Below are 12,500 nucleotides of genomic sequence, written 5' to 3' on the forward strand. Positions count from 1 at the left end.
CGCCCTACCTTCTACAACTGGGGCTTTTAATACAGAGTGTGACAAATTGCGCTCCATATTCAGTCACCTTGACTATCCTGTTGGCCTAAATTATTCTACTACTACAAAAACCAGTGATCTGTGGAATGGGTGGTCTAGCCCACATGCGCTTGTAAATAGTTCAAATTCTCAAGAGGTGTTTTTTTGCAGAACTGAGTGCATAATTATGGAAGGCTCTATAATCGTGGAAAAGCTCTCGGAGAAGACTTGAGAATGAAGATTATACAAGACATTCTCGGAAAAGGGGGAGACTTCACCACAGGTTTCTTCGAAGGATGTTTCTCTGCAATTGCCAAAGAAAACAGAGCTAAATTTTCAAAACATGTTTTTCCATTGTTGCGGTTGTTTTGTACACCTTAAGCCCATGGGAAAGGAATTTCATCAAAATGTTTAACGGAAGTGGGCGGGGTAGTGACTCGGTAATTCGGGCCCATTCCACAGATCGGTGGTTTTCGTAGTATCAACAACTTTGTTTCGCATAATTGCCTCAGAAAACAGGGTAGTAAGAAACACCAGTGATAGTGGCACAGTGGGAATTTGTCTTCCATTCAAAGATCAAGTGGCTGCCAACGTCGTCATTAAGATTGTTTTATAGCACAACTAGCTTTCATGAGCAAAAAATTGGGGAAAGACCTTAAAACTAAAGAATCACGCAAGTAGTTCTGAATCAGCAATGTGATGTTTCCTATCGTTTTAAATGTGAACTTGGGTATACATGTACAGCCTGACACCTTCACATACACATTTCTGCACACAAAAACATCATCGTTTTTAACAAAGTAAATATATTTTATCTCAATTTTTTATAGTTAAATATTTATAATGCTTAAAAAAGAGGCATGGATCTAATCCCATATGATATAATTGCAACAAAATAATACAATAAAAATTGTGAAGAACCTAATGAGGTAATGGTAATGAATCCCATCAAGCAATGTATCAGCCAACACGTTGGTAAACAGTCTACCGACAGTCAACCAACTGTTGGTCAACTATCACCCAACACATCAGTCATCAACAATCTTTAACGTTCCTATAATGTACCGGTATTTTGTTAGTGGTGTGTCGGTAATGTGTTGGTGATCAATTTCTTTGCATAACTTTTTACCTGGTTAGTATACGAGCCCACTAATTCAAAGGTATTTTTTGCGCGGTTTACTGACTATGCGGGAAAAGGAGATCTTAACAAGTGTTATTGAAATCCAAAAAGAAAATTTGGAGGTAACCACACATTTTTCAAAGATAATTAATCAACAATATTTGTAAAAAGCTTTAAAGTACAAAGCAATATATGGCCTTCTTTTTCAAATTTGAAGCTTAACTATCTCTGAAAAATGCAATTTTCTTTTTGGATACCAAGAGCACTTGCTAAGTTCTGCTTTCTCCGCATAGTTTTTAAACTGCACAAAAATACCCTTGTATAAGCTCCACCAATAGGAAACCCCAATATCTTGAGATGCGCAGAACATATGCACTATTATAACAGTAGTAGGCACTGTCCTTAAATATGTGGCTGGTTTTGTGTCAACCAAAGGGTTTAACCAACACATTGGTTGGATCAGATTCCTTGCCATAACCCCTAATAGTATACAAATTATTAGAACATGTACCTGAACAGTAACAAAATAGGCAAAAGAATGAATGTTCCAGAAATATCCCAATCCAAATGCAATGGTTAACATTCCACTTGAGATCATACCAATTGTCAGAAAATGTCTTAAGTCCATGTGTTCAGCAACAAAGCCACTAAAAAAAAATTGAACAAGAAAAAGGAAACAAAGCTCCACAACTCAGAGACTTAAAGAGAGCATTAATTTTATGAAATTTGTTCTTTTGCAAGAGGTTTATCTAAACCCCAATATAAAGTATATTATTTTTTTATGAGTTCTATTTAGTTTAGCATACTTTTGGATCATTAATTAACACTTTTGTACTTCTCATGAAAATTATTTTAACCCAATGATCCCTGAGGGTGACACTTAACAGATCATACTCTATCTAACCAAAGGTTACTGACACAATCAATGAATCAGTGAAAAAGTAATTGGAGAAAACAATTGTACTTGAAAGTGAAAACTATAAGCAACATTTTAATTAAGAACATCATACCTCATTTTCTTTACAAGTGAGGCATCTTGTCTTCTGCATGGTTTTTGACAAACTTCCAAGTGATTTTCAGGGAGTTTTTGGTCATTTTCAGCATTGCTGTTTCCCTCCGTATATATATTAATCGGAACCTTCAATGAAGCAGTAGGAAAGATAAGCTGCTGTAAATTCCACCAAAAAAACTCAAATCAACCCAAAATTCCACTCAAACCAAGGACAATAGTGCCGCTACTTATTTCAACCTTCATTTCAGACAAACGTTTACAGAAAGGAATTGTAAAGTTGCAGAAACCAGCTGATTCTGCTTTCCAGTGAGGCTTGCACCAAACGGTTGAAAAACACCTTACCGACCGGGCCCCAGGTTCAAATTTGTTACATACTGGGTGGGTGACAGAGTTTGTCTCAGTAAGAGGTACACTGTTAAACACTCTGAATGTTTATGTTTTGTTTGTGAAACATCTTTAATACATCTGCAATTCCCTGAGCTTCCTCTATTTTCTCATGAGAGTTCAGTACTATCTTTATTAGGGCCCCACGTTTTACAGTCACCAACCTTGGTGTGTAACAAATTTGAACTTGGGGCCTGGTAGGTAAGGTGTTTTTACTGTTTGGAGTATGTAACATCAGAAGAAAGTCTCACTGGAAAGCAAAATCAGCCACTTTCAGTGACTTTTTAATTTCTTTCTGTAAAATTTTTGTGTGATATAAGGATTAGACTGCTCGCAGTCTGTTCTGAGTTAGTCAAACCACCCGCTTTGGTCATGCACGCAAGCTGAGGGGAGAATGGTGATAGAGATATAGGGACTGTACGATCTTCTGTAACCGATGCGTTCAGAATCTGCTTATCTAATTAGTGAAAGTGATATGAAAGATGGTGCCCCCTCTTTTATTGCTAATGTAAATAAACACTCAATGGCATGGGAATATTTACTTTGAATTTAAAGAAACCCGGTAAAAAGAGAGGTAGAAAACCTGCGCAGAGAGAGGCCTCAGATTTTTTCGAAATTTGCAGTTATAAATGTTAAATTGAATGTTGGAAGTGTTTTGGCAAGTTTTGATGATGTCACGTTTGCCTACAACTATCAAGGAAAAATTCTTGTTTAGAATGGACAACTCATCATCTATCATTAAATCAGTGAAGTCAGAATGCAAAGATTGCATTTTGTTCTGCAAAAAAGAGGACTCAATACTGGTTTAAAGCCATGTCCTTCCACAAATTCCATTATTCCCTTGGCTCGCTTGCGTGACCAAAGCGTGGGGTTCGACTAAGGGGGTATTTACATGAGACCGGGACGAACTCAGACAGGTATGAACTTGTACTGACATGAAAATTTTTTTTGGAGGCGTTTTACATGCCTGGTCTCTGGATGAAATTATGTTCTTGTCTAATAAATATAAGGATGACGTAAAAGCCCAAAGACTTGAAATTTCTGGACCCAGTCTGAGATTTGCTGTCATTTACATTAGACCGAGATGAAGTCAGACTAGTCTGAGTTCATTGTCAGGCCGGTCTCATGTAAACGCATAAAAAGAAACATATGAACGTCGATGTGAACTTGTGCCGGTCTGAGTTCAACCTGGCCTCATGTAACACACCCTAACACAGCAGGGACTACGAGCAGTCTATATAAGGACTGAAATATGTAGCGGCACTATGGGAATTTTGTGGTCGGAATTTTGTGAGTGGAATTTTGGGTCATCATTCACGTCCTTGGTTTGAGTGGAATTTTGGGTTGATTTGTGTTTTTTGGTGGAATTTACAGCAGCTTATCTTTCCTACTCAGTGCTCGACCTTAGCGGTAGTCCACTAGTCCTGGACTAGTGCAAAATGCTTCTGGACTAGTAGAAACTTAGAACCACTAGTCACAGGACCAGTAACTACTTTGTAATTAGTTTTTACAATGTTTTAAAAAAATACATTAGGTGAAAACAAAATACATGTCTTGTAAATGTTGTTTCAATGCGTTCCTCGCAACGTTTCAATGGCAAAAACAGATAGTCCAATGCGACGACTTAGGCGCGAAGACGAAACAAAGTTGAGGTTATATATACACATATATACATACTACCGGTACTAGGACTATTGTTGGATTTCCAGCCTTGCTGATTCAAATACAATTTGTTATTAGCTGGTAGGCTATAAATCATCCTCGGATGATCTGATTTACGTCCTGTTCTTGAATGTTATACGCCAGGGAACCCCCCTTGGCTAACCTCATTGATTGCTCTACTGCCAGCAGGGTTGTCATGATGGTGAAAGTCGACACAAAAAATGTAACACATTTTTTTCAAGTTTATCGTCACTGTACATTAATGTCTGACTTGTGTTTTACTTTATTAAATTGTGGGTTAGCCTGGTCAGTGTCTGTCACTCTTCTTTCATTGGCTCTCTGCCAGTGGTAAATAATTACGAAGTTTCATGATAACATCAATGAAATTTAATTGTAAAAAAGATACTGCAAATAATATTGCCATGCTGCAATCAGGAAGGACTACCACAGATTTACTCAGAACTAGTAGATTTTCAGTTCAAGTAGTCCCAGGGCAAGTTAAAGTCGAGCACTGCTACTGCTTCATCAAAGTTTCCAACCTTGGATTAACAGGGAGCTTACACAACAGGGCGGCTGGAAGACTGAAGACGGCAGAATGATGAAAACATGTTGTGTAAGATTGGTGCCTTTAGTCTTCCAGACGTCCTGTTGCATAAGCTCCCTATTATATATACAGAGGGAAACAGCAACACTGAAATAGACCAAAAACTCGCTGAAAATCGCTTGAACTGTTACAAAAAGCACACAGAACACAAGAAGCCTCAAAAATAAAACAACAATAAGATGATTTTATTCAAAATTTCACTCATATTTTTCACTTTGATGTACACTTGTTGTCTCCAATACTTTTTCACTGATTCAGTGATTATGTCAGTTTGGGAAACCTGTGGTCTAATGCCAGACGATTTTGCTTCTCAATGGGGGGTGCCCTAAAATAGCGTGACATAGTTCCTTCAAGTCTTCTTGGCATTCTATACAGCCGTGTGCAATGTATTTCATCTATCACGAGAGAAAAGGCTTTTCTCAGATGTCATGTTCAAATGATTCAAATGTAGTTAGCAAATCAGGCAGCTTATAAAGTACTGGACTGCTGTGCTGCTGTGCTCAATCCTCAATCACCACCTTTGACGTGGACAGGAAAACAGAACTCACCGCCAAAAACTTTGCTGATCCAAGGTTCGTATTCTGTGCCAATGTTTTTCATGTTATTCAAAAATTTGGGGTAATTTCCAAGAAAACATAGGCGGCGAGTCCACAAACAATAGCCAGTCAATTTCTCTGACTGCCGCCTCTTGTTGAAAACACTGATCATGAGATCTTTCAAAAATATCACAGAGAGAGCCACAAGACACATGTTAAATGAGACAGAAATGACTCAAACAAGGAAAAATAAAATATGGATGACTTTAAAAAAAAAATTTACACCATAATTTTATGATAACATACTGAATCACACAGAAGGAGACTACTTTGTGGTTAGGACAATGCAGATGCTCTTGTACATCTTCAAGGCCTGTCCACAACCTAACAGGCTAATATATAGATTTACCAAGCCTAAATGCGGAGCTCCCGGGTTATTTAATCTTATAGTAAGTTAACCTGGATTTAGCCTGCAATCAAAACCCAGTACCTGGTCAGCAGTCAACTTAAAAAAACGGCTCACCTCGATGAGCTCTAGACTTGAGCCCGTGATAAGGTCACATCATACTGATCACATTGGCATAGATGGAGGGGTGGATGTATGGACCATTGTACGATGACCAAACCAAATTTTCTTGCACAGATAGGTTACCATATTTTCCTCCCAAAGAAGCTCTGTGCATGCGCCTTTGGTGCACAGAGCCCTGCCATAAAGTCTTGTGAGAGCTACTAAACTTGAATACCCCAAGTAAATAACTTACCTGAAAAACATCCCAACAGCATAAGAAAACAAGAATGCCAAGTCCAATGCTCCAAGCAGCTCATCTCCACTATCAGAATCTATGAACATATTATCAATATAATGTTACCCATAACATCATGTTTCTACTGTCCAATCAGTTCAAAGACCAGAGTACTTATACAATTCACTGCCACTACACAAAGGACTCTTAAGATGACCTCCACAGAGGTTGTTGAAATGCCACTCAACATCACCAAAAACAGTTCCTCTCGGAACTACTGACTTCTGAACTATCTTACTTCATCAAGTATGAAATCTTCATGCTTTGGTTTATACACAAAGTGTGCTTATTGCTATTAAGCTAGTTCACAGACAGAAATCTCTTTAATAATCTCAAAGAAAAAAGCGTTAAGAAACGAAACCGGCAAGAAGCAACAAGTTGCTTATTTACAAAGCATCGCAGAGTTGAATTAGGACCTAAGAAATACCCAGTAGTCAAGCTGTGTTTGACTACTGGCGCTTGGAACCACATCCAACACCTTAATCACTGGACTAAGACGCCTCCACAGACACCAACAGTGTTTCTTCCAGAGTTTTATGAAGACTAAACATTCTGGAAAGTGGGATTGTTATTTCCCTTAGGACAATGATGCTATCATATATTCCTGAGGGTAAGTGCGCCATCAGTGCCAAGGTGTATCAAAAGAAGCAAGAAATAAATCATCTTTATATCCTCATGCCATCCTGTACATTACAGCTCCTTGTTTTTCAAGTTCTGCTCATCATTGGCATTAGTGCGAATATCTGAACACAGGCACTAACTTGACAATAAATCCCTCAAAACTAGACAGTAAGAGGTATCTACCATCTTGTAATCAATCTATGTTCGTTTATTAGTCTTCAGGAAATCAGCATTACAACTTAATTTAAAACAACATACCACACGGTCATGAGCCAACAAATTAGACTAGAAACAAGTAAAAAATGAAAATACTAAAAGAAATCACTAGTAATAAACTTACCAAACGGTGCCCATCCATGACAGCCTTGTGTGTGTTTAGAACAGTTTGGATTTAGGGTCCCCTAAATAAACCAACATATCACAGGGATTTATGGGTATTATCAATTTTTTTTTCACAGCATCTGATATAGTGTGTCACACAAAAGAACATAGTTACTGATTTTTATTATCAAGGCTGTTGCCTAACAGGAGCCCGGTAGCCTAGGGCTCCCAAAGAATAGGTCTGGGCGGCTTAATTTTTCACAGCAACACCTTTCACTTCATATGTTGGGCTCCTAAGTTCTCAGCGTTTAGCTCTGAGGGCCCCTTTAAAATTTTCTTAGGCAGCAGCCTTGATTATGGTCACACTTTTTGAGATCTCTACTTCAACTGTGAAGTGTGCTTGTCCTTTCTTGACGTTAGAAGATATTGCATTTCTCTCGCCAGATCTTATAATATTCCAACCTATCGCAGAATTCTCTAATATATAGATATATAGATATCCCTAGGTTATCTATTCATACAATAAGTTAACCTAGCTTGAGCCTGCAACCCAATACAAACCCAGTACCTGGTCAGCAGTCAACTTTTTAAAAAAAAACTGATCTCAATGAGCTCCAAATTTGAGTTCACAATATGGTCACATAATACTGGTCAGCAGATACCTTGTTTTGACAGGTGCCATTTAACATAACATGGAATCATGTCCGATATCAAAGATGCATGCTGTAAACTAGCTGGAGTATAATGTGGCCGCCATGTTGGGCACAAGTACTCTAAACTTGAGCCCACAATGTGGTCACATGATACTGGTCACATTGACATACATGGAGGGGCAGACGTACGATTCTACTGTGACCAAAACCAAATTTTTTCGCACAGATGAGTTATCACATTTTCTCACCAATGGTGCTCCACCCACTCCCTCCTAATAATAACCCTTTTCATGTGAATCTTTTCTTAGCTTTCTTATAGTTATTCAGTGATCAGAGGACAACAAGAGCATTAAGTACAGAGCTTAAAATATTGTCCCAAATGCAAAAGGAAGAAAATTTTAAGCAGAATCCAAACCGTGATTTTTTTAGACAATGGGTTCCGTTTTTCAAAATTTATGCAAAAAGCCTCTGATACGCAGGGTTTTCAATACGAATTTTTGTAGGCGGCAAAATCTGAGGAGTAGGCAGAGAATGGACAACACACACCAAAGGTGTGCTTTCCTAGAGCCGAAGGCATGACCTTGTACGGGGGTCTGGTATTCTGGAGCATGAATTAGGGTATTTGAATACAACACTAATAGCATTAAATTTTGGCTGTTTTATTCAGAGAGTACATTTATACTCTAAATTTTTGAAATTCAGTTGATGGCAAGATATATTTTGGGTTTTGAAAAGACGAAAAAATAGTGTGACATAGAAGGCATTTAAGGCTCCTTTGCATTCCGCACCACTGTGTGGAATGTATTTCATCTGCAAATATGTCGTCTTGCCACGCTTCAAATGTGGTTAGAAAATCAAGCAGCTTGCACCAAGTACTGGACTGTTTTTTGTTGGAACGCTGCCTTAAGAACGTTTGTGCTCAATCCTCTATCACTGTGGGAAACCGAAATTGCCGCTGAAATTACTAATTCAGGAGTGTCTTGTGTCTTTTGTTTGTTTCCTTTGTTTCATATATGTAGTATTTGAGTTTGGCCATATTTATCCTACAGGATGTCTTAGGATGTCTAGATGCACAAAACCCTTGGTTGTAAGGTGCACCATTAAGTGCATCCTGTCTTCACCATAGCCAGCTGAAGATTCTGAGATGGCTAAGATGTCTTAAGTGTCACAATAATTTCAGATTTTTAATTCATCTGACATAACGCATCTGTCTTATTTCCAGCACTTCTGATAAGTCTTAATAAGGTCATAGACTTCCTGTAATATAAATACAGCCTTTGAAAGGTTGGTTTATCATGAATAATCCCTGAAAATAAGCACCATGTGATTACTAAATTTAGCACCTGCTGCAATTACGTTGATGGTCGTTATGGCAGCTATACTTGCAGGATATGCTTACCTTTACCACGCTGATGGGCTTCCTTGAGAGATGATAAGTAGTGTAGGCAAAGAATGTCAGAATAAGAACCCAGCTACGGTATCTGATACAACAGGAAACCAATGCATTAATCAGAGAGGCTGAGCTAATAAAAACAGTGGAAATGACGACCAACTGGAGTTTCGCACAAAATAGGCAAAGGCTCTGACGAATGTCAAATGCTCCAAAACCCCAGATTACAAATCTAAGAGTTACACGATAAAACCAAATTTTCGTGTACTAAAAGTACGACTACATGACTGTAAAAATAAGGGAAGCAAAGTATATTCGGTCAGTGTAAAATGCAGATTGCAGACTGCAGACTGCAGACCAGGGGTAAAATACAGACTGAGGTTAAAACGTAACTGTTGAAAAAGCCCAAACCGCTTAGGTCAGGAATGCTAACCTTAAGCCTAATTAGGCGTAAAACAATATTTGGGCTTAACTGTTAGCATTTCTAATGAGTTTGGGCTTTTTCAACAGTTAAATTATAACCTCAGTCTGCATTTTACCCCCGGTCTGCAGTCTGCAGTCTGCGTTTTATATTGACCGAAAGTGTATTGGAATAACATAAAGCTTAAATAATAAAACACTCACGCAGCAGTGCGTTCTCGTCCAAGCCATTGAATAAATCGTATTCCGTATGGAATTTTACTACGATGTTCATGATGGTGATGTTGATGTTGATGAGCTGGTAACCCAACTGCAGAAGACATCCCAGACGGGATGGAGAAGAACTCTCACTTACTGCAATGTAAACTTATCCTTATATGGCAGAACGAGACTGCAGCTAAACTAAAACCCTAAAAAATAACCAACAAAACATCTAAATTAATTGATTTAAATGCAGACCTGTCGTGCAATCACGGGGTACTTTTTTCTCTACAGACCGGAAACAGTCAATTACAGGCCTCTGTACCGCCATTTTGTATCATTACGCCATACTCGGAGCACGTTAAAAATACTGGCGGCTTTTCACCAGAGGAGCTAATAAGACTAATAACTTGTCTTTGCTATTACCCTTAGGCTCTTACCAATTTATATCTGGGAGAAAATCCCCATTTTTGTCTTCTTATTCCCAGTTGACCGGGTGGTCGGCGCAAAAACTTTCCTCTCCCATCTTACGATTTCTTACGATCAGATCAGGTGATGTCTGAAGGCAAGCGAGAGAGACTGAGGTGGAGGACGGAAGCATTCGTTGTCATGACTACTAGACTTGTGTAAAAAATATCGCCATAATTCGACTGACTCAGTCGGAAAATGTCTACTCATTTTAGTGCAAATCAGGTATATAATTTGTTTCTTCGAGCGGCCCAAATCAGAGATGTCAATTTTTTTTGTCATAAGCTCGGTAGACGACTCCTTCAATCTGTCGAAGATCAAATTCTTTGTAGTGGTAGCACGATGATAGCTTTAAATTTGTTGTTTGTTTTGAAATATCTTTTCAGTACGATCAAGCGTTTGCTGCCCAAAGATTACAAAACTGGGAAATTCCAAAAAAGTTTAAAGAGGTAAGCTTCGGTCTTCCCTGGCAGCCAGAAATCTTTTTGAAGCTCTGTATTTCTAACATACAGATTTCAATGCAAAGAACCCTTGCAATTATTCTTAATTTTTCGTAGCTTGTTTAAAATCAATTGGAAAGACCAACTTTAATCCTTCGATTGTGGCTTTTGTTTTGAGAAACAGGCTCCAATAGAGGGTGTTTCCTCTCCTGGGCCTCAATAGTTCCCTTGAGTTTCAGATCCCCTCCCCCTCCCCAAGGGGGAAGCTACACTGATGGACAAAAGTGTTGAGACAATTTACCAAAACTAATGCTTTTGAACTAGTCATAGTATTTTGTATTTGAATGAAAACACTTTTTTCATATGTAGTCACCCCCTTCCCCACCCTCCAAACAATGTTGCAAACACTTTGGGGATGTTCATTTGTTTCCAACATTAAAAAGGGGGAAGGGGAGGCTACCTTTTACAAGGGTAGAGAGGAGCGAATTTACACCAAGGAAAAGAAGGTTGGTAATTTTCGTGTGTCTCAACAGCTTTTGTCCATGATTGTAGAGGCCCTGGCAGGGGGGGGGAGGGGGGTTCCCATGTCACTTGTCTGAATTTTAAAATCACTCGTGTCGTGGTTTAATCGGCTCATTTTCGGCCTTGACATCACTGTCGGAATTTTGCTGGGAAAGGATGTCTTATGTCGGAATTTTATTTTATGTGCTGTTGCTATTTTTTGGGCCATGTCGCTTGTCGGAATTTACCCTGTCAGGGCCTCATTGTAGACAAGGAAAGGCTCACAAGCTCTACAAGTAAAATAAGGGTTTAAAAGGGGAAACTTAAAAGGCCAAAGAAATGATATGAAGGACCCAGACTACAATTTATTTGACTCTCAAATTATTTGCTATTTGATTAATCTGTATATCAGCCATAAAACCATGAGAACATTACATATGAACATTCCCGGCCACTTATGTCTAGAAATGCACCCAAATTAGATGCACATACCAGTACTAGTTTTCAGACTGATTTCCTGGGGTTTCCAGCACTGCAAATTAATTAATTTAAATTTATTTATTTAACGAATTCGCACAAAGGCAGGTAATATTACAATAAGACACAAGGTCCCCTACAAGGTGAATTACCTGTAATAGTTATACCGGTATTTCTGCTGGTTTACAACATTTCCAGTTAAGTTTACCTTACAAGTCACGCAATTCTTGCATTTAGGGTCCCCCTCAGCATTTCAACACCCACCGCAGCTTCACCATCCTAATGCAGCCCAGCTTCAGCTTAAGGCACATTTTACGTTAGCACTAAATAGTCCATTTTACAGTTGTGTGCTTAGTTACATGTATATGGCCTATGAATGAAATTGAGGCTGGAGTTGACCTTGTTTTGATAAAAACTGCACTGCTGTTGTTATGTAAATTCTTAGATATTAGCATGACAACAACATCATTAACATATACGAAAAGGAGGGAGGTCTGTATCATAACAGGGTCAACACCAGCCTCACTTTCATTCAAAGGCCAGGTAACTAAGCACACAACTGTAAAGAGGTCAATTTGGTTATTACAAAAATTGACAAATGATAATTGCAATGCAACAACAAACAGCCTGAATGTCAGACCGACCTTATCCTTGGTTTACTTCATTTGGTGTTAGATGGGTATGGATGATTGGATTGAATGAAGTTAAGGCATGTGCGATAGAAACATCGATGGAAATTTACCTCCCTAGGGTCTACAATCCTTACAGTCAGCGTTAAGTACCCTAAAATGGAAGATTGTTGTTTTCAATAAACTGTTACAGCAGTACATGTACCTAAAATTTATCACAAGTGCATTTTATTCTAATAA

General features: G+C 38.5%; 2 protein-coding genes across 4 annotated transcripts in view; one reads left to right on the forward strand and one right to left on the reverse strand.

Moving 5' to 3' along the window:
• Nucleotides 1–12,500, reverse strand: part of LOC137982212 (glucose-6-phosphate exchanger SLC37A2-like) — a 34,100-nt gene that overhangs the window by 18,128 nt on the left and 3,472 nt on the right. For 2 of the 3 annotated variants that reach the window (XM_068829287.1, XM_068829285.1), the window contains exons 1-6: nt 10,186–10,314; nt 9,749–9,954; nt 9,134–9,215; nt 7,101–7,161; nt 6,098–6,176; nt 1,650–1,785 (exon numbers count right to left, since the gene is read on the reverse strand). In XM_068829287.1, the coding sequence (XP_068685388.1) occupies nt 1,650–1,785; nt 6,098–6,176; nt 7,101–7,161; nt 9,134–9,215; nt 9,749–9,867 (477 nt within the window). In that variant the 5' untranslated portion in view covers nt 9,868–9,954; nt 10,186–10,314. Of the gene's footprint in view, nt 1–1,649; nt 1,786–6,097; nt 6,177–7,100; nt 7,162–9,133; nt 9,216–9,748; nt 9,955–10,185; nt 10,315–12,500 lie in introns of those variants that run through there. The other variant, XM_068829286.1, reaches the window with a different exon arrangement.
• LOC137982213 (protein Flattop homolog) overlaps nt 10,338–12,500 on the forward strand; it is a 7,405-nt gene continuing 5,242 nt past the window's right edge. Inside the window, exons 1-2 of the mRNA XM_068829288.1 lie at nt 10,338–10,438; nt 10,600–10,662. Of these exons, the coding sequence (XP_068685389.1) occupies nt 10,412–10,438; nt 10,600–10,662 (90 nt within the window). The 5' untranslated portion in view covers nt 10,338–10,411. The remainder of the gene's footprint in view (nt 10,439–10,599; nt 10,663–12,500) is intronic.

The sequence above is a fragment of the Montipora foliosa genome, chromosome 13 (assembly GCF_036669935.1).
Source record: "Montipora foliosa isolate CH-2021 chromosome 13, ASM3666993v2, whole genome shotgun sequence".
Lineage (NCBI taxonomy): Eukaryota > Metazoa > Cnidaria > Anthozoa > Scleractinia > Acroporidae > Montipora > Montipora foliosa.